Source organism: Tachypleus tridentatus, chromosome 13 (genome assembly GCF_004210375.1).
Source record: "Tachypleus tridentatus isolate NWPU-2018 chromosome 13, ASM421037v1, whole genome shotgun sequence".
NCBI lineage: Eukaryota > Metazoa > Arthropoda > Merostomata > Xiphosura > Limulidae > Tachypleus > Tachypleus tridentatus.
Window position 1 is genome coordinate 119,935,438 of NC_134837.1, and position 20,375 is coordinate 119,955,812.

At 32.4% G+C, this 20,375-nt stretch overlaps 1 protein-coding gene across 2 annotated transcripts in view; it reads left to right on the plus strand.

Moving 5' to 3' along the window:
• The window catches only part of LOC143240352 (diacylglycerol kinase theta-like), a 53,953-nt gene that overhangs the window by 21,931 nt on the left and 11,647 nt on the right, over positions 1-20,375 (plus strand). For both annotated transcript variants that reach the window (XM_076482662.1, XM_076482663.1), the window contains exons 12-20: positions 1,710-1,774; positions 3,211-3,361; positions 6,107-6,291; positions 10,093-10,217; positions 16,081-16,338; positions 16,643-16,837; positions 17,122-17,277; positions 18,023-18,188; positions 19,017-19,115. In XM_076482662.1, coding sequence (XP_076338777.1) covers positions 1,710-1,774; positions 3,211-3,361; positions 6,107-6,291; positions 10,093-10,217; positions 16,081-16,338; positions 16,643-16,837; positions 17,122-17,277; positions 18,023-18,188; positions 19,017-19,115 — 1,400 coding nt within the window. The remainder of the gene's footprint in view (positions 1-1,709; positions 1,775-3,210; positions 3,362-6,106; positions 6,292-10,092; positions 10,218-16,080; positions 16,339-16,642; positions 16,838-17,121; positions 17,278-18,022; positions 18,189-19,016; positions 19,116-20,375) is intronic.

Genomic DNA, 20,375 nt, shown 5'->3' on the forward strand with positions numbered 1-20,375 from the left:
TTGGGAAAAGCTGATATTGATAGAGCGTATGCTCTCTGATCACAATCTTTCTCTTTTCAATACTGGTTCTCCCACTTATTTTCATGAACCTAGTCAGTCCTTTACCACTATTGATCTCTCAGTTTGCTCCCCTTCATTATTTTCCCATTTTGCATGGAGCATTGACAATAATCCACTAGGCAGTGATCATTTTTCTATACTTTTGAGAGAGACTGGCCATGGTCGATGCCACCCTACCTGCGTGTCCCAGTGGAAGCTGGGTCAGGCAAACTGGTCCACTTTCACTGCTATCGCAGAACTTGATTCTGCCATCGTGAATCAGCCATCAATAGACGACTGTGTGGCAGTGGTAACTAGCTGTATTATACAAGCAACTGCTCAGTGCATTCCTAAAACCTTGACACATTTTTCCACGATATTCTTGTCTGTGGTGGAATCCTGCTTGCCACTTGGCACGGAAGGCTCAATAACGGGCCTGGGATACTTTCCATAGATATCTCACACTTTCGAACTGCATCGCTTTCCAACGTGCCCATGCACATGCTAGGTGGGTAAGACATCAAAGCCAGAAGGAATCTTGGATTAAGTTCACAACTAGCATATTTCCTAACACCAATTCCAAGGTCATATGGGACAGGAATCGAAAGGTCAATGGGCACTACAATTCTGTCCTTCTCTCCATCTTACTCTCTGATGGCCAAGAGGTAGCTGATGTTCAGAGCATCGCCAATACTCCAGGTGAAAGCTTTTGTCGGGTATCTAGCACTTCTGCTTGTTCCTCCACCTTCTTGGCCATCAAGACTCGGGCAGAGCGTTCACCTCTTTCCTTTCGAACTGACTGTCTCTTTGACTATAATTGTCCCTTTACACTGGTGGAACTAAAAAATGGCCCTTCATTGGTCTGGCAGTACATCTGCTGGACATCTGATGATGTACACTATGACATGCTACACTATCTCTCTCCTGCTTCTCTTGATATTCTTCTAACTGTTTTTAACCAGATCTGGCAGGAGAATGTTTTTCCTGATCAGTTCATCAGTAAGTACAATATAAAACTGAAACCTACTTGCTCACCTGTCAGTCATTCTATCACAGAAAGCCACTAAGCTGAGATGATGGTGAATCAAGTCACCTGTTTATTTACATTTTTTACCACAGTGATTGTCATGGATACATTGTTGTGTGTTTGTTTACAGCTTAAAACTGAAAAATTGTGCTAAGGAAATTAGGACAAGCCTTGTTTAAATGAGAGGATTTTGATTGGTTAGGACTGATTTTAGCTGTGTGGATTTTTAATCCTAGGAACATTGATCTTGTAACATGCTAGTAGGAGCCAAATGTTCAGGGTTTTACTCCTCATTAGTGTAGACTTCTTAACATCTCAACACCAAATATCAACCCACATTGTTGTTATCTCTGTGTAATATTAGCATCATTTATAGTTCTGTCTTTCAGTCTCTGTGACAGCTAATTTACATCTTATATGGTGAGTTAATTCATTCAACTGGATTATAATAATTTATTGAAGGAAACAGATGTTGTATATGTTTTATTAAACCATGTGAAGGGCAGTAGTATGAAGTAAATTTCAACAAAAATATGAGAGAGATTTGAAAATGTAATCCATATAATGGATTCTGCAAGTTAACTATAAATAAATCTCATTATAGTAAGTAATAAAAATATATCTCTTACAATTTTTGTTTTAGCTGTTCATGAAAGGATCATGGACAATCAGGAGTGCCCCTGGGAACTTCTTAGGAATATAGCCAGGGTAAGTGTGGACTTAGAGTAACTGTCAGCTTAAGAGTATAGTTAGTATAACTGCACTTAAAATGGAGAAACAGTTGGTTTAGAAGTATAGTAAATATAACTGTACTTGGAATAACTGTTGGTGTAGCAGTGTATACTTAAGATGGAGTAACTGTTGGTTTAGACGTATAGTAAGTATAACTGTACTTGGAATATCTGCTGGTGTAACAGTGTGTACTTAAAATGCAGTAACTGTTTGTTTAGAAGTATACTAAGTATAACTGTACTTAGAATAACTGTTGGTGTAACAGTGTGTATTAAAATGGAGTAACTGTTGGTTTAGAAGTATAGTAAATATAACTGTACTTGGAATAACTGTTGGTGTAGCAGTGTATACTTAAGATGGAGTAACTGTTGGTTTAGACGTATAGTAAGTATAACTGTACTTGGAATATTTGCTGGTGTAACAGTGTGTACTTAAAATGCAGTAACTGTTCGTTTAGAGGTGTACTAAGTATAACTGTACTTAGAATATCTGCTGGTGTAACAGTGTGTACTTAAAATGCAGTAACTGTTCGTTTAGAGGTGTACTAAGTATAACTGTACTTAGAATAACTGTTGGTGTAACAGTGTGTACTTAAAATGCAGTAACTGTCGGTTTAGAAGTATAGTAAGGTTAACTGTATTTAGAATAACTGCTGGTGTAACAATGTATACTTAAAATAGAGTAAGTGTTGGTATAGAAGTGTCGTAAGTATAATTGTAATTAGAATAACTCTTGGTGTAACAGTGTGTACTTAAAATGGAGTAACTGTTGGTTTAGTTGTACAGTAATTATAACTCTATTTAGAATAACTGTTGGTCTAGGAGTTATAGCTCAGGATAACTATAATATGAAATACAATAATTTTAGGTATTTAGCTAAAATCTAAATGTTCAATGAAAACACAACATTTACTAGTCTAGGAAAATTTTCAGACTAAGCAGTAATGTTTTACATTTAACCTTAAAGATTGTAATTAGGATTACATTAGATATGAACACTCAATAACTTTGCATTTAAGAATTATGCTCTGCCACAGATAAAGGTTGCTTGAAATAGTAATTGGGTTAATCAGAATAAATCCAGATTCAACAGAAACTTCATGTTTAATAATAAAACTTGGTGCATTCTCAATTTAAACTTTATATATAAACATTTGTACAGTTTGAATATGTTTGTATTTTAGATTCAAATACCCCACTAGAAATTAGATAAATCAGGAAGAGCAAATAACACTGATTCAGTCCTTTAACATTTCTCTGCAGTTTAGGTGGGATTTAACATGACTTTCTCAGTAACAGTTTATCTTTGATTAGTTGTTTTCATTTATGTTGGAAACTCAAATTGCTTTTGTTTCAGCTCTTGTAGATAAAAGTGTTGTTAAATGGTCTCATATCTTTCTTTTTATCATCCAGGAATCTATCAGACAAATGAGTTTGACCAGGTTCTATCTTCAACAGAAAGATGTGTCTTATAATACCACAGTAGCACTGTTTATTGGAAACCTTCCTTCAAATCTATCACAACGACAATATGAAAAGATTCTCATTGATATGTTGGGCAAACGTGGGTGACCCTATTATTATTGCTTCTGTTATGTTTTTATTTAGTAACAAAGTGTATCAGAAATAACATAATCGATATTGTGTTTTAATATGTTTTTTCTTGTGTAAATATCTCGCGGAGCAGATATATGAATTACTGTTGAAGTATATAAACGATATTGAGTATGGCATGAGGTACCATGTTTAATGGTGATAATTAAAATGTTCCATTTCATGTCTCGTGTTAATTATACTGAAAGTAATTAATACTTACATCCCATATGTTTAATATACAGGTAGTTAAATTAACAAACAGTTTGAAATTTTAGTTTCTAAACTTGTAATTATGAAACAAAATAAGGTCATGATTGTAAAAACTACCATGTGGGGATTGTAGTATCTGCTGTTGGGTTTCCCATCACACTTATCAAATAAGTTTTGAAATTTCACTTATTGAAACAGGATAATAATGTACTGAGTGCTTACTTTTTATCAGAATATCAGCTATTGAAAATGTTAATACACATTGTTAACCATTACAGAAAAGGTTCAAACATTGTATTAACTGTTGCTCAAAAGGTTAAAACTTAATGGTAACAGTTATTGAAAACGTTATTCTTTTCTTTAAGTGTTATCTTCACTGAAATATATTGTTTAAGTATATTAGTGTCAGGGATTAAAATTACTGTAAATGTTATTGAATGTTATCCTTTACTAAAATGTCAGGTTATTAAAACATGACTATAATTTATTGAGTAGGTCATCTTTCACTGAAATATCAGGTTACTGAAACATGACTATAATTTATTGAGTAGGTCATTCTTCACTGAAATGTCAGGTCACTAAAACATGACTATAATTTATTTAGTAGGTCATTCTTCACTGAAATGTCAGGTCACTAAAACATGACTATAATTTATTTAGTAGGTCATTCTTCACTGAAATGTCAGGTCACTAAAACATGACTATAATTTATTCAGTAGGTCATTCTTCATTGAAATGTCAGGTCACTAAAACATGACTATAATTTATTCAGTAGGTCATTCTTCACTGAAATGTCAGGTCACTAAAACATGACTATAATTTATTCAGTAGGTCATTCTTCACTGAAATGTCAGGTCACTAAAACATGACTATAATTTATTTAGTAGATCATATTTCACTGAAATATCAGGTCACTAAAACATGACTATAATTTATTTAGTAGGTCATTTTTCAGTGAAATGTCAGGTCACTAAAACATGACTGTAATTTACTTAGTAGGTAATTCTTCACTGAAATGTCAGTTTACTAAAACATGACTATAATTTATTGAGTGGGCCATCCTTCACTGAAATGTCAGTTTACTAAAACATGACTGTAATTTATTGAGTGGGCCATCCTTCACTGAAATGTCAGTTTACTAAAACATGACTGTAATTTATTGAGTGGGCCATCCTTCACTGAAATGTCAGTTTACTAAAACATGACTGTAATTTATTGAGTGGGTCATTCTTCACTGAAATGTCAGGCCACTAGAACATGACTATAATTTATTTAGTAGGTCATTCTTCACTGAAATGTCAGGTCACTAAAACATGACTATAATTTATTTAGTGGGTCATCCTTCACTGAAATGTCAGGTTACTGAAACATGACTATAACACTGCACAACAAATTTTTTTGTAAAGTTTTGCTTCCTAAAAAGGTTTTGCTGATTGTAACAGGTACCTGGTGGGTATACTCAAATATAGTTTTGGTTTTGCTTCATCACTAGGAACTTTGAGAAACAGACAGTTAACTGTTTACTAGCAATAACCTATTTAATTGCGCTTATGTTTCTAATACTCTTATTAAGTTCAACATAATAGTGTTTTGCTCCTGATTTTCGTTTGTATTCAATGTCCGGTTCATCATGTTGCAGTGTCCAACAGTAGTCAGCAAGCACTGATAGATTCCAATTGCCCTGATATCGTTTTTTCATAGTGACAATGTCCTGGTGAAACTGAATATTTCGATGATTAGGTACGTGATAGACAAATCTGGATATGATTTTCGTGATCAGCAGCCAAAAATCTATAAGGAACACCCGACAGTGTTCAAGAAGCAAAAACTTTGTTGTGCAGTGTAATTTATTAAATAGGTCATTCTTCCTTGAAATGTTAGGTAACTAAAATATGACTATAATTTATTCTGTCATTTTTTAATATACTAGCTGCTGAAAGGTGATGGCAGGTGTTACTGAGAAAAGTCAACATTCTATAAAATCATGATGACCTATACTAAACATGCCATTCTTTTCTAAGGTGTTGTTTACTAAATCATAATGACCTGTAGTAAACATGCTATTCTTTTCTGAGGTATTCGATACTAAATCATGATGACCTGTGGTAAACATACCATTTTTTTCTAAGATGTTAGCTACTAAATCATGATGACCTATAGTAAACATGCCATTCTTTTCTAAGGTGTTATCTCCTAAATCATGATAACCTGCTCAGTTTAACAGTTTTTTGTTGTTTTTATTTTACTGACCTTGGAACTAAAACATGTTGGTGATATTTTTATAACATTTGTACTGATTTGAAACTAGATTTTTGTTTTGAAAGTGCCTGTAGCATATGCTTCATGTAAGAATGTATAAGTCTGTAAAATAATTTCTTAGAAATATATACAATTTTTATACAAGTTTGGAGAAATGCATCATGTTTAAGACTTTGCTAAATGTTGAATGTTTTCATTTTTTCATACTACCCCAGTAAATATTGTTTATGTTTGTTTTTAATAGCTTACAGATTCAAACAGATTGGGCCAATCTACTATGAATATGGTTCATTGATTGTTTCCTATGACAATGCAGACATAGCAGTGAAAACCTTCTACATGTTAAGAGAGTGTAGTTTTGATGATAAGAATATTCTAGTTCTTCTTTTACCAAATATTAGCTCAGAGATGATCCCACCAGGAGTCAGGGTATGCAAACCTTGTCAGAGTAAAGCATGACTTCTGTCTTCATAAGATATTAGAGAGATGAACCTATAATTAAGATACTAGTTGTAAGTCAATATATTTTTTCAGTTGTCAGTCAGTATACAACTCTGAACCTTTTGCTGCTTTCATAATTACTTTGAAAATAAGTATGAATCAGATAAATGAACTTCTTTCAGATATTCATGTTAGGTAAGTCTTTTCAAATATTATCTTAAACATGAATACTGTGATAATTGTTTACAAACTAGTAATAAACTTGATAAAAACAAATCTTTGTAAGTGTTCACCCATGTAAAGCTTAGGTGAACTTCAACCAAACTGTTCCAGAACCTTTTTTTTCAAATATTCAAAGTAAACAAGTCATTCAGTTTCGTGTTAATTCCTTGTTTCAGACAAATCAAACATGTCCCAGTAATTGTATTTAAGAGACTAAGGTCTCTTGATGTAGGAGTGAAGGCCTAGATGTTGACTCAAAGGAAGTTCCATTACATTTTTTATTGCAATAGCTGTATTCTATTGGTAATTACAAATAATAATACTACTTGTTAACTGTTCAGCAAGACTAAGTTAAAACACAGTAAAGAGAAAAAAACATTTTTTTTTTTGTAGATTAGAGTACTGGTATCTTTGAGGTGATTTATTACCAAATAAATCAAGGGAAAAATGAATAAATAAAGGCATTTTTATTAAGTAATTATCCCTGTCATAATACAAGTGGGTATACATAAGGTGTCAGATGCACATGACCTGGGTATAAGATTTTAAAACTTGAGTACAAATGATACTTATAACTCTTTCAACAATTTTAAACTCAAAAACAATTTAAACTTCATATTATGTTACACTTGTTTATTGCATATAAATATAGCTCTTGAATGCTGCATTATTGTTTTAAAGTTTTTTTTGTCTATCCAATAGTATACATTTGTCTATGTTAAAACCTTTCATTTCTTGAAAATATAATGTTGTATGTTTTGTTTTTAACTTTACTGTTTTATTAATACAACCCTTCAGTGCCACCCTTTTATTACATGTCACACAACATGTGGTCTGAACAGCTTTCAAAGTAGCTAGAAACAGTGGATCAAAATGTGTTTAGGAGAGATTATAATCTACCTACACTAATTAATATATAATACGTACAGTGATTTGAACAGTAATATGTGACTTATACCCATATTTTCTGAAGTTTAGAGATGAACTAAAGAGATCTAATACAAAGTTTTAATGCTTAGGAACAAACCAAATTTTTTATGATTTCTTTAGATTTTTCTTTCATCGCTTAAATATTCTTGACTCAAATTATGTTTGGTTGTAAGCTTCTGAATTTTATTTGAGAAAACACCAGTTTAGACTTATTAAGCTTAGAAAGTATGTTAAACAATGGTAAATTAATTTAGATAAAAAATGAAGATGGTTGACAAAGCATGCAACATTTAAGTTACAAGTTTAACGTTTCAGAATAGCTTGTTCTGTCATCAGGGAAATCTGAAAATTGTGTTACAAAGGTGATTATTACCAAAATTATAATGTAGCAAAGTCATTACCTTGTTTGTTATATTATTCGTATTACCCTAAACTTGGATTAACTGTGTTAAACACACCTCATTGTTCGTTTGTTGTATTATTCATATTACCTTAAACTCGGATTAATTGTATTAAACAAACCTCATTGTTTGTTTATTATATTATTTGTAGTACTTTAAACTTGGATACATTCTAATTAGAGTATTATATTTAGTTTTTGCTGTTTATTACACAGTCATATTATTCATTAAATTTGTTACTTATTTGTTATTTGTTATAAAAGTTAGTTTGTTCGTATTGTCTTAAACAGTAACGTTTTAGTATTTACCTTTATATCAACCTTTTATGTTGTTGGTAAGGAAAATTATATTAAATTTTGTACACAACATGGTAGCTTGCATATCAAGTGTAAGTATGAAGTGTGTCACTTTGACCAACCCAGAATTGGGGAAATTGTTACACTTTATATCTGTAAATTTATTGAATCTGTCTTTGAGAAAACTGGCAAGATTTTACTAAACATTGGAAGCCTATTGTGTAAAAAAACATAATTTAATAATGAAGTATTTCTTCCTAATGATCTATGTAGAAATGTTTGAAACCTTTTAATGAGTCATTCTAGATAAAAGGTGAGTTTTTTTGTCCATAATAAGAACAGTTATATTCATTTTAGTGTTTTGTAGCTCATTTGTGTAACCTCTATAGCTTCCTGAATAAAAATTAAAGTGTACGTTGAACTTTATATCATATTCCTTATTTTCTCTAACACTAACTGTAGAAGTATTGTTAGTGTGCAGTGAAAATTTTAAAATGTGAAATAAAATTAGAAAAATCATTTGTTTACTCTTTGTTAACTACAGGTTTGATCAGATAATTAGAGATTACTTATCTTAACAATTGTAACTGGTAAACTTATTACACTTGTTATTTTTATGATTTAATTTAATACCTTACTTTGTAGTCACTGAAGTATTAATAAGTCACAGTGGTACTGCATTAGCATATGTTGTGTGTTTATGGAAGGTCTAAAGGGAAACAATTAGAGGCCCAACTCGTGAATATTTAGATCTTTTACTTCACTGAAATTTCATTAGGTTTACATAATAACTTTCTAATTTTTACACTTTAGTTAGTTTTTAAAAAAATATATATTTAATTATATATGTAAAATATGTATAAAAAAAACCAGAACTTGCAGTACTCGCTGTTTCCTCGAGCTTATTTGCACATGAGTAAAAGTTAAAGCTGTTCTCTCTGGAAACTAAGTCTCATAAGTTTGAGTGTCCAAAAGATAATTCACATAGCTTTCAAATGTACATTTTAGAACACAAAAATTGTATCAGTCATAAGAATAGAATGTCCTAAAATTAGTGATCTGGCTTTTTAAGTAAGCAATAAGTAGTTTTAAAATATTTTTTGGTCATTTATGGCAGAAGTAAGATATTCACAGACAAGGGAAGCTACAGTAGTTGCCAAAATTATATATTTGCAATGGATCTTATGTAAAGACAGATCTTTTGCATTATTAAAAAAACATGCCAGTCAGCCATGTTAAGTTGATTAGAAAAAAATCTCGACAGTCAGAGAGATAGAAGAAAGGCTTAAACTCTGGTGAGTTTGACAAAATTATTTATATTTCAGCAAGTCAAGAAGGCAGGAGGTTCAAATTCCAGATTCTTATTTGTAACCAAATTTATAATTGATTTGAAAATGTATTTTTAAGGTAAAAATTGTTACACAGAAAACAGAATTTTCTAAATGTTTTGTTACTTGTTTTATTGGACTTTTTCTCTACTAAAATGTAACTTTTGATAAGCTATTAAACATGTTTGTATTTGAAGAAGTCACTAGAAATGATGCTATAATAATGTAAATTGAGGGCGTATCTTGCACTTTGCTTGTTTCTGATTGAGTGTCTTTGAGATCTGATTTTGTTCTTAGAGCTAGAGATTCAGTGACACTAAACATATGACTAAGAGAAAGAATAAAAACTGTTAATACTAACTTTGTATGCTGTAATATTTTAGAATGTGCACCTATTGTTATTGCTGTTGCTTTGTTTTTAACCATTTTTGATGTGTATTTTAAAAGATGGTGTCCTTCAGCATTGGTTGTTAGCTTAAGAAGTTTAATCTGTCAGTTCTGATGTGTAAGTTTTCAAGGTGTAATAAAAGCAATGATGTTGGCAGTGAGTTTATTTTGTGATTTTTTTTTCAGAAAGAACAGTTGTTGTTAGTTATATTGTTCTGTTTTCAGCCATTGTTGGTGTTTGTCAATGTGAAAAGCGGTGGTGGTCAGGGACTGGATTTGCTATCCTCTTTCAGAAAATTGCTGAATCCTTACCAAGTGTATGACCTAGAGAATGGTGGGCCTCTACCAGGGTATGTTAACTTTTTGTTTGGTTTATGACATTTGTTTAGTAGCTGTTGCCCCATATGAACCCACACGACGATCACTGATGTTTAAATGGAATTTAATGTGATGAACTACATCCATACCATCTACACTGTGAAACTGTAACAATCAAGAATTAACAAGTTTAGCAAAGTTAATATGAGCAAACACACACACACGTACATATTCGGATTACAGGACCATAGAAGACAACTGTACACAAAAGTCATTGTTACTGGTATGAGCACAAAGTTACAGCTTAACAGACATATCAGTTCAACACGTGATCGTGGCAAGATAGAAACAATGAATTAAGACATATACTAAATATCTTGTACATTCCAACTCTTATGTTATCAAAATCAAGACAACCTTTGGAAGTTTTCAAAAGATAAACAAATCAATATCTCGTTCAACCACCAGGCAAATGGGGAGTTCCTAATTCAAATACCAAGGCTCCAGTGTCTATTGTAAGAAATCCGACATGGTTGTGACCATGTTAACCTCAAAGTGAATCTATTTATAGGTATTCTTAGTCAAGTATTCTTGCATGCTTGGTTGACAATGATGACATAATTATACTGTGACAACATTGTGAAAACATAAAATGTATAAAAGCAATATAACAAAAGACTTAGATATACAAATACATGCTTTATTTCAAGGGTAAATATCGATTTTCATATATTCAGGCTCTGTGCATGAAAAACCTAATTGTGTATGGGGATAAACATGCATGTGATTTGGTCTCTGGATCATTCTCCAATCAGAATTGAACCGGATTTATTTGGAAGGACATAAAACTCAGGTATTGTTAGGATTTAGATTCAAAAAATGAAATTGAGCTAGCTGTGGATACAGTATCTGACTGAGTCAGATGCCACATAATATTGGCTGAATAAAATAGATATGAAGCATCTAAAAGACAAGGAAATAAAAAAGATGTCTTATATAATGTATTATTTACTCCATGTAATTGGCCAGTGGTAGCAAAACAACAAGACTTGTATACTAGGGTAAAAACTTGTGCTTTGCTTACAAAACAATGTTCTGATTGTTTTATTGTGGATATGAATGCACAAAGTTTAGAAAATGTAATGGCAGTACCCTGTATTTAAAGTAATTAAATCAGTTGACACCAACCTACACTACTCACATATGTGGTTAGGTATTCAGAATTTTAAATTAATCTGATGGCCTTGTGGGATGCCTAAAGTTTGAGCCTAATTAGGTTAAACTGTTCCAGAATGCATGATATTCTGTAAACACCCCTAATATCGATTAAAGCACTTTGAGCATAATCAAGAATATGATAAGAAAATGACAAACTAATTAATGTTTCTAGAAAGAGACATCACATCTATCAATGCTTTTAAAACCTGAGTACCAGGGACAAGTATTAAAACTCAACAAGGTGATGGTACTGGTACTCAAAATAGATGAAGAAACACACAAAGCCTTAACATGTACACACTATTGATTAAGGTGGGGCTCTGAGATATGACAGATCCATTCCCAAAGTACCTTTACCACTGTCTACACCCACCTCATTGTTGCATCTCTGTTGGCATCATCTGTAGCTCTTTACTCCTAATGTATTTTTGTATGGGTTAATAAAGCTTAAAAAAGCTTTCCATGTGTGCATTACTCATTTAATTATGTAGATACATACCTTGTTTTGGAACCAACAGTTTGAGTTACATTTGTAATAATTCATTAGAGAATTTCAGGATTTGATCAAAATATTACCTGTATAAAAAAAAAAAGAGGCACAAACAGTAAATTCTGTGGTAAGTATACTGTTTATGTTGACATGCTGCTTTTGTATTTAAAACAAAAGAAAATATTTGAGAGGTTCTCAACATTTAGATGGCTCGGATATTTCTGTTTAACGTGCAGATTACAAGTACGTCTATATTTGGCTAGACATGATGTAGTGGTTAATGTGTTTAACATGCAGATTACAAGTATGCCTTTATTTGGCTAGACATGTTGTAGTAGTTAGTGTGTTTAACATGCAGATTACAAGTATGCCTTTATTTGGCTAGACATGTTGTAGTAGTTAGTGTGTTTAACATGCAGATTACAAGTACACCTTTATTTGGCTAGACATGTTGTAGTAGTTAGTGTGTTTAACATGCAGATTACAAGTACACCTTTATTTGGCTAGACATGTTGTAGTAGTTAGTGTGTTTAACATGCAGATTACAAGTAACCTTTATTTGGCTAGACATGTTGTAGTAGTTAGTGTGTTTAACATGCAGATTACAAGTACACCTTTATTTGGCTAGACATGATGTAGTGGTTAGTGTGTTTAACATGCAGATTACAAGTACACCTTTATTTGGCTAGACATGATGTAGTGGTTAGTGTATTTAACATGCAGATTACAAGTACACCTTTATTTGGCTAGACATGATGTAGTGGTTAGTGTGTTTAACATGCAGATTACAAAATACACCTTTATTTGGCTAGACATGATGTAGTGGTTAGTGTATTTAACATGCAGATTACAAGTACACCTTTATTTGGCTAGACATGATGTAGTGGTTAGTGTGTTTAACATGCAGATTACAAGTACACCTTTATTTGGCTAGACATGATGTAGTGGTTAGTGTGTTTAACATGCAGATTACAAGTACACCTTTATGTGGCTAGACATCATGTAGTGGTTAGTGTGTTTAACATGCAGATTACAAGTACACCTTTATTTGGCTAGACATGATGTAGTGGTTAGTGTGTTTAACATGCAGATTACAAGTACACCTTTATTTGGCTAGACATGTTGTAGTGGTTAGTGTGTTTAACATGCAGATTACAAGTACACCTTTATTTGGCTAGACATGATGTAGTGGTTAGTGTGTTTAACATGCAGATTACAAGTACACCTTTATTTGGCTAGACATGATGTAGTGGTTAGTGTGTTTAACATGCAGATTACAAGTACACCTTTATTTGGCTAGACATGATGTAGTAGTTAGTGTGTTTAACATGCAGATTACAAGTACACCTTTATTTGGCTAGACATGATGTAGTGGTTAGTGTGTTTAACATGCAGATTACAAGTACACCTTTATTTGGCTAGACATGTTGTAGTAGTTAGTGTGTTTAACATGCAGATTACAAGTACACCTTTATTTGGCTAGACATGTTGTAGTAGTTAGTGTGTTTAACATGCAGATTACAAGTACACCTTTATTTGGCTAGACATGATGTAGTAGTTAGTGTGTTTAACATGCAGATTACAAGTACACCTTTATTTGGCTAGACATGATGTAGTGGTTAGTGTGTTTAACATGCAGATTACAAGTACACCTTTATTTGGCTAGACATGATGTAGTAGTTAGTGTGTTTAACATGCAGATTACAAGTACACCTTTATTTGGCTAGACATGTTGTAGTGGTTAGTGTGTTTAACATGCAGATTACAAGTACACCTTTATTTGGCTAGACATGATGTAGTGGTTAGTGTGTTTAACATGCAGATTACAAGTACACCTTTATTTGGCTAGACATGATGTAGTGGTTAGTGTGTTTAACATGCAGATTACAAATTACACCTTTATTTGGCTAGACATGATGTAGTAGTTAGTGTGTTTAACATGCAGATTACAAAGTACACCTTTATTTGGCTAGACATGATGTAGTAGTTAGTGTGTTTAACATGCAGATTACAAGTACACCTTTATTTGGCTAGACATGTTGTAGTAGTTAGTGTGTTTAACATGCAGATTACAAGTACACCTTTATTTGGCTAGACATGATGTAGTGGTTAGTGTGTTTAACATGCAGATTACAAGTACACCTTTATTTGGCTAGACATGTTGTAGTAGTTAGTGTATTTAACATGCAGATTACAAGTACACCTTTATTTGGCTAGACATGATGTAGTGGTTAGTGTGTTGTTGGATTTGTGCTTCTCATCTCTCCCTTTACCACAAAAACAAACTACACTTTTAACCCATAGATGCACTGTACAAGTGATAGTCACATTCCACTATTTGACCAGGCAAAGATGCCCCAAGAATTGAAAATGGGTAACCTCTCTCTGCTTATCACTTCAGAATTACATTTGGTTATTCACAGATATCTCTTGTGTAACTGGACGCAAGACAAGAAAAACACTTTTTTCTACATCAAATTCCTAATTTACTAATTTATGATATAACTTAAACCTTTATCTCAGTTCAAGCTCCTGTAAAGATGGATCATCTTCCAATGAATTAGAGAAAGATTCTTTAGATTTGACACATAAAGTTTTTAAAATATTTAACAGTTTTTTTCTATGATAAAGCTGTGAATGCATTCTGAATTGAAATATGTTCACCCTTTCATTCATAGGAATGTTATTATATGATGGTTAATTCCACATTTTATTGGTAAAGAGATGGATATTGTTGACTAGCGACCTTCCCTCTAGTATATCACTTCTAAATTAAAGACAGCTAGTTTTGATAGCTCTGACACAGAAGGACAAACCAAGGAATTAAAGTGTGCATTATATATGCATAAAGCTTCTCTTGGAACAAGAATTCCTTGAGTTTTAATGAATGATTTTTCAGTTAAGAAAAAGGAGAATGAAATTATTTTAAACTCTGGTTACTTTATTGTTTCTTGTGTGTGATAATTATGTTCAGGTTTTTGTGTATGTGTGTGTGTTTAAGGAACTACTTCCTGTTGTGAAGTAGAGATTTCAAATAACCTTACAAATCCGTGGATATCTAGTAACAGGTGTTAAATATGTTGTTATTAATTATTTAAACCTTTGGAATCCTTAGAAAATGCTAACTAAGAAAGAACCGTTAATCATTGATGTGTTTGGAACAAAATTATAAATATATTATGTTGTTTTACTTTTATATGATAAATGTATCTGTTCAAGTGTACAAAACTATTCATGCTCCTCTTTAGTCTCTGCCAAAAATATAGGTAATGGCAGGGGTGACAGAGTGATGTAAGGGTGCATTTAGTAAATCGGAATGTATGAGTAATTTATTAAGTTACCTATTGTTATAAAAAAAATAAAATTATGACAACTTCAGGTGCTTTGATAATTTGTCAAATTACCTCTTACAAGAAAATATTTGTTGTCTAGCTTGATGAGCTTTTGTTGTGTCAAAGTATGACAAAAAGTTTAATAATTCTTTGAGATATCAGCAATTTTCCAAGACAGACAGATTAATGTGTTGACTTTGTTCTCTTCTCAAAGGGCCAGGTGGTGAGGGTATTCGACTCCTAATCTGAGGATCACAATTCAATTTCCGATCACACCAAATATGCTCGCTCATTCTGTTGTGGGGGGCAATATAATCTGACAGTCAGTCCCATTATTTGTTGGTAAAAGAGTGGTCCAAGAGTTGGCAGTGGGTGAAGATGACCAACTGCTTTCTTTCTAGTCATACACTGCTAAATTAGGGACAGCTAGCATAGATAGCCCTCGTGTAGCTTTGCATAAAATAAAAAAAAATAAACTTATCTCAGAAACATCATAATCTTGCAGATGTATTTTGTCAAATGAAGCCATTAAACAAAGACTATTGTTGCAGTAACTTAACTAAGGTAATGATTAAAAGTGTAGTCACTAGAAGAAACTGTATTTCTGAAGTCTGTAAAACAATTATGAACTTCCAAAAGAAAGGAAAACATGTTTGGAAATTAACATTTAATTAGGGAACTCAGTTCTTTTGTACCAATCAGCTGAAGGTAAATCAAACTAGAGCAGCTTTAACCCTTATGGTCTTGTGTGTTTTGTTTTGAAAGGAAGTGAGTTTGAAAGTAAAATGTAATTAGAACCTTATTAAAAGTATTGAATAATTATTGCTAATTAGATCTCATTTTCTGTTTTTACAGTCTTTATGTATTTAGACGAGTTAAGGACTACAAGATTCTTGTTTGTGGAGGGGATGGTACAGTAGGTTGGACGCTACAGTGCCTAGACAATGTTGGTCAAGATTCAGAATGCTCGTCCCCTCCATGTTCTATCCTGCCTCTTGGAACAGGCAATGACCTCGCACGGGTCCTTCGCTGGGGTCCCGGCTACACTGGTGGAGAGGAACCACTTACAATTCTCAAGGATATTATAGATGCAGAAGAGATCAGGTTAGATAGGTAGGTATAAGTGTGAATAAAAGTGATAAAGGTGCCTTGTTAATAAGTCTTAAGTTATAAAGTAAATTTAACTTGATTATCAAAAGGAGGATCAGAAATATAGCAAGCATTTTTAGCAGATTTCCAGTCAATGAATTAACTTCAAAGTAAAGTTTGTTTATGGGATTAAGAAGCAGACAAACTATTCTGTGATGTATCTGTTTTAATGTGACAGTACTTTGTAGTACTCATTTATGAATTTGAATTTTGCAAGTGTTAAACACCAAAGATTCAGTGTGATAGTTATTATCCTTGGTACATACAGGTGGACTGTGGTGTTTCACTCTGATGAAAAACCTGAAGAACGGCCAGGAATTGTGACTAACAGCTCTGGATCCACGTCTGAGGACAATACAGCCATCTTTGTAATGAACAATTACTTTGGAATTGGCATCGATGCTGACCTCTGTCTTGACTTTCATAATGCCAGAGAAGAAAATCCAAATAAGTTTAACAGCAGGTAGGAAACTTTCCACCATCATCCCTTAACTTTAATTGAATCAGAACTTTCCAATCATCAGTCTTAAATATCCTAGAATTGAATTTTAGTGTAATAGGAGTTACTTATTCTTCCAAAAACCCATTGATATGATATATTGTCTTTAGTCTACCTCATAAGAAACCTTGCAGAATGCTGTCGAAACTACTATAACCTTACATCAGATAAGATAAAGATAAGATTTTTAGTACTGTAAATAAATATCCATAATTTTCATTACAATAATTTTTATTTCTTTGTTCCAGACTTCATAACAAAGGAGTTTATTTTAAAATGGGCCTTCGGAAGATGGTGGGCAGGAAACTGTGGAGAGATTTGAACAAAGAAGTTCGTCTTGAAGTGGATGGCAAAATGGTGGATCTTCCTCCGGTTGAAGGAATCATCATTTTAAATATTTTGAGGTACACCTGTTACTATCATGAGAATTTTTTATCACTTTTACAGTTTGTTTCATGCAGGTACAAAGATTAATGATATTCTAACAGAAATATTTTTGCTTTGGTAAATATACGTTAGCATCTTTCAGATGCATTTTCTATAGCTGATTGTCCTTAAAAATCCAGCATCAATTTATCAACATTGTACAGGGTGGGCAAAAAAGTCTGGACACCACCCTCTTATTTAAAACTTTTATGATAATTAATTGTGGGGCTTTATTAAACAGGTTTTGGCAAAGGAATGATATGAAGCAACTGATGCTTTGAAACAAACAATTATTGAAAGTTTTGCTAAAGTCATTCCTTATATGTTAAGGAGGGCGACACATCACACGTGGGGACGTATCATCCTATGTCATGAAATTGAAGGCCAATGAACAGACATTTTGGATTATTAATAAAACCTTTTGTTTGTTTTTGTCAGTATGAGAAATGAAAATGTCAATGTGCAATAAATTATTTCTTTTGTGTATATTATTCTTATTGAGGAAAGGGTGACCAAACTGGTTTCCCACCTAGTGTATAGAAGAAATATAGATTTTACAATTATTTGTGTCTTGTGGACATTCAAACACCTGGATATCCAGTTGAAATTTGTAGTTGAGAGTTTGGGTTAGTATGGAAAATAGCTTGTATGAATTAGTCATCCTAGAATTCATAGTGCATTATGACACAAGTCAGTAAATATAGAAATTTTACTTTCATTCAGCTGGGGATCAGGAGCCAACCCTTGGGGCCCTGAAAGAGAGGACCAGTTCTCTAAGCCTAACCACTACGATGGAATGTTAGAGGTAGTGGGGGTTATGGGAGTAGTCCATATGGGACAGATTCAAAGTGGACTTCGGAATGCTATCAGGATTGCACAGGGAGGACACGTAAGTTTTTACTCATTATTAAATCCAGCATGTGTTTGAAATGGTAACTATGTGCACTAAGGCCAGGTGACTGAAAAAAACCCTAGTATTTTTTATGTTAAACCTTGTTTGTACAATGTTAATAAAAAATAATAATTTATCATATGTTCTTTGTTTATTCCAATCCTCTACTACAAAAGTATGCGGTACAAACTATTAAATGAAATATTACTCCAACAAGCACAGTAGCGTTGAAGCTAACATAACAAAAAAATGACACTCAGGTTAAACCCTTAAATTCTGAAACAGATATGACAGTTGATTTTAAACCTAAAGCTGTCTAATTAGCACTACTATTAACAACTTGTAACAGTTGAGTTAGACCATTAAAGAAAACTGCCTTCATAAGGTTATAATTACATTTTTCTTATTAAGAGTGACAGATGAAAAATATAGAAGAACTAAATACATGAAATTAGTAATTGTTCACAACAGTCCTTAGTGAGTTCATATAACATGTAAGAAATATGATAATTATAATTGATAACTGGAAATTTTCTTACTTTTATTATTATTTTACAAATGCAAAAGGTAATAAATAATCATAAGCTTCTAAATATTTTTATTTATAACATGTACTTAATATTCTAAAGATAATCCAAATGTTTGGTGGGCTTAAATAATACATATAAGAATTCTAATCCAGTTTCAAATTTGTAAGTTTTGCTCACAGCTTTTTATTACTAGTCTTGTTAGATTTAGATTTTTCCTGTAAGCTAATACTATATTATTTTATGGTGGAAAAACACTGACAAAAAGTAGCTATATTAAATATTCTGGTTTCTGCAGATCCGAATCCGACTCAACACTGACATGCCTGTACAAGTGGACGGAGAACCTTGGATCCAAAGTCCTGGAGAGGTTGTGGTTCTTCGCTCTGCCCTCAAGGTAAGTAAAAAATTTGGTTAATTTCTCTTTAACTAATGGTTCTTGCACCTGATGTTAAATTAATTGAATACTCACGATATGTATTTGAGTTTGTATTTTAACATTTCATTTCAGGTTTCTTTATCTTGGCAGTGTAGGTAATCTTAATTTATTTTAGTTATCATTAGATTTATAAGGACTCATCTGTTCAAAATTATGAAACTCTTTGACCAAACCTAGAAAATTCATTTGAGGTGAAGTTTCATAAATCAGATATTTTGCAGACTTAATGTTAGTTGAAAACTGGTGTATTGTCATTGTGGTCCAGATTCATCTCGAGAAAAATGCCAGTTTTGATGAGAGCATTCTCTTATAGCTGATTTAGTCAGAGTCGTCAAGATGAACAAACAAAAGTGGAATGGACAGGAATTGTCTAATAGAGCAGGGTACTTGGGTAGAAAGTCGTGTAGGACTAAACTACAGAACTGGAACAGGTAGAATGGACATTTCTAAAGATTTTTGTCTTCATTTGTTAAAAAATATATAAATTCTGTACACACGCGCAAATTTCGCTAGTAATAAAGGTATTCAGATTATTGTGGAAGAGGTTGATACATACAAGTTAGACTTGATGGTTGCATCATAGATTTCTACAGTGTAATTGAAAAATACACATTGTTTAAGGAGTATGTTAATTCCTAGGCTATATGTTATAAAATACATGTTACACAATGAGTGTGTTAATTACTAGGCAATGTGTTAAATAATACTATTAATTACTAGGCTGTGTATTTTTTTAAATTAAGTTTACCAAAGATCATGCCCCCTGCACTTGGCATTAAACACCAGGTTTTGATACACATGATGGGCACAATATAGATAATCCATTGTGTAGGGTTCTGTTTAACAACTATATCAAACCAAAAATCATTGTATAATTTAAAGAGATACAATATATATCTTGTTTTGTAATATTTTTAAGATTTGTTTAAAAAAATCTGTTTTCATTTTTTTAAATGGGCTAATTTTTTTTTTAATTAAAACTTATGTGGAATTGGACAGTCCTGCACGGTACCAAGAAAGTTAACACTTAGCTATTTTGTTAAAGATCTGTTAGCTTTATTGTGATTTTGTGATATCTTCCACATTAAAAGTGATGAGAGAAACAGGTGACTTATTGATGGTAATATGAAACAACTTTATAATATATAGGATAACAAATAAGTGAGAAAGTGAATAGTAATTATGGTGTTAATAACCTTTTTAATTTAGAAGTGTGAG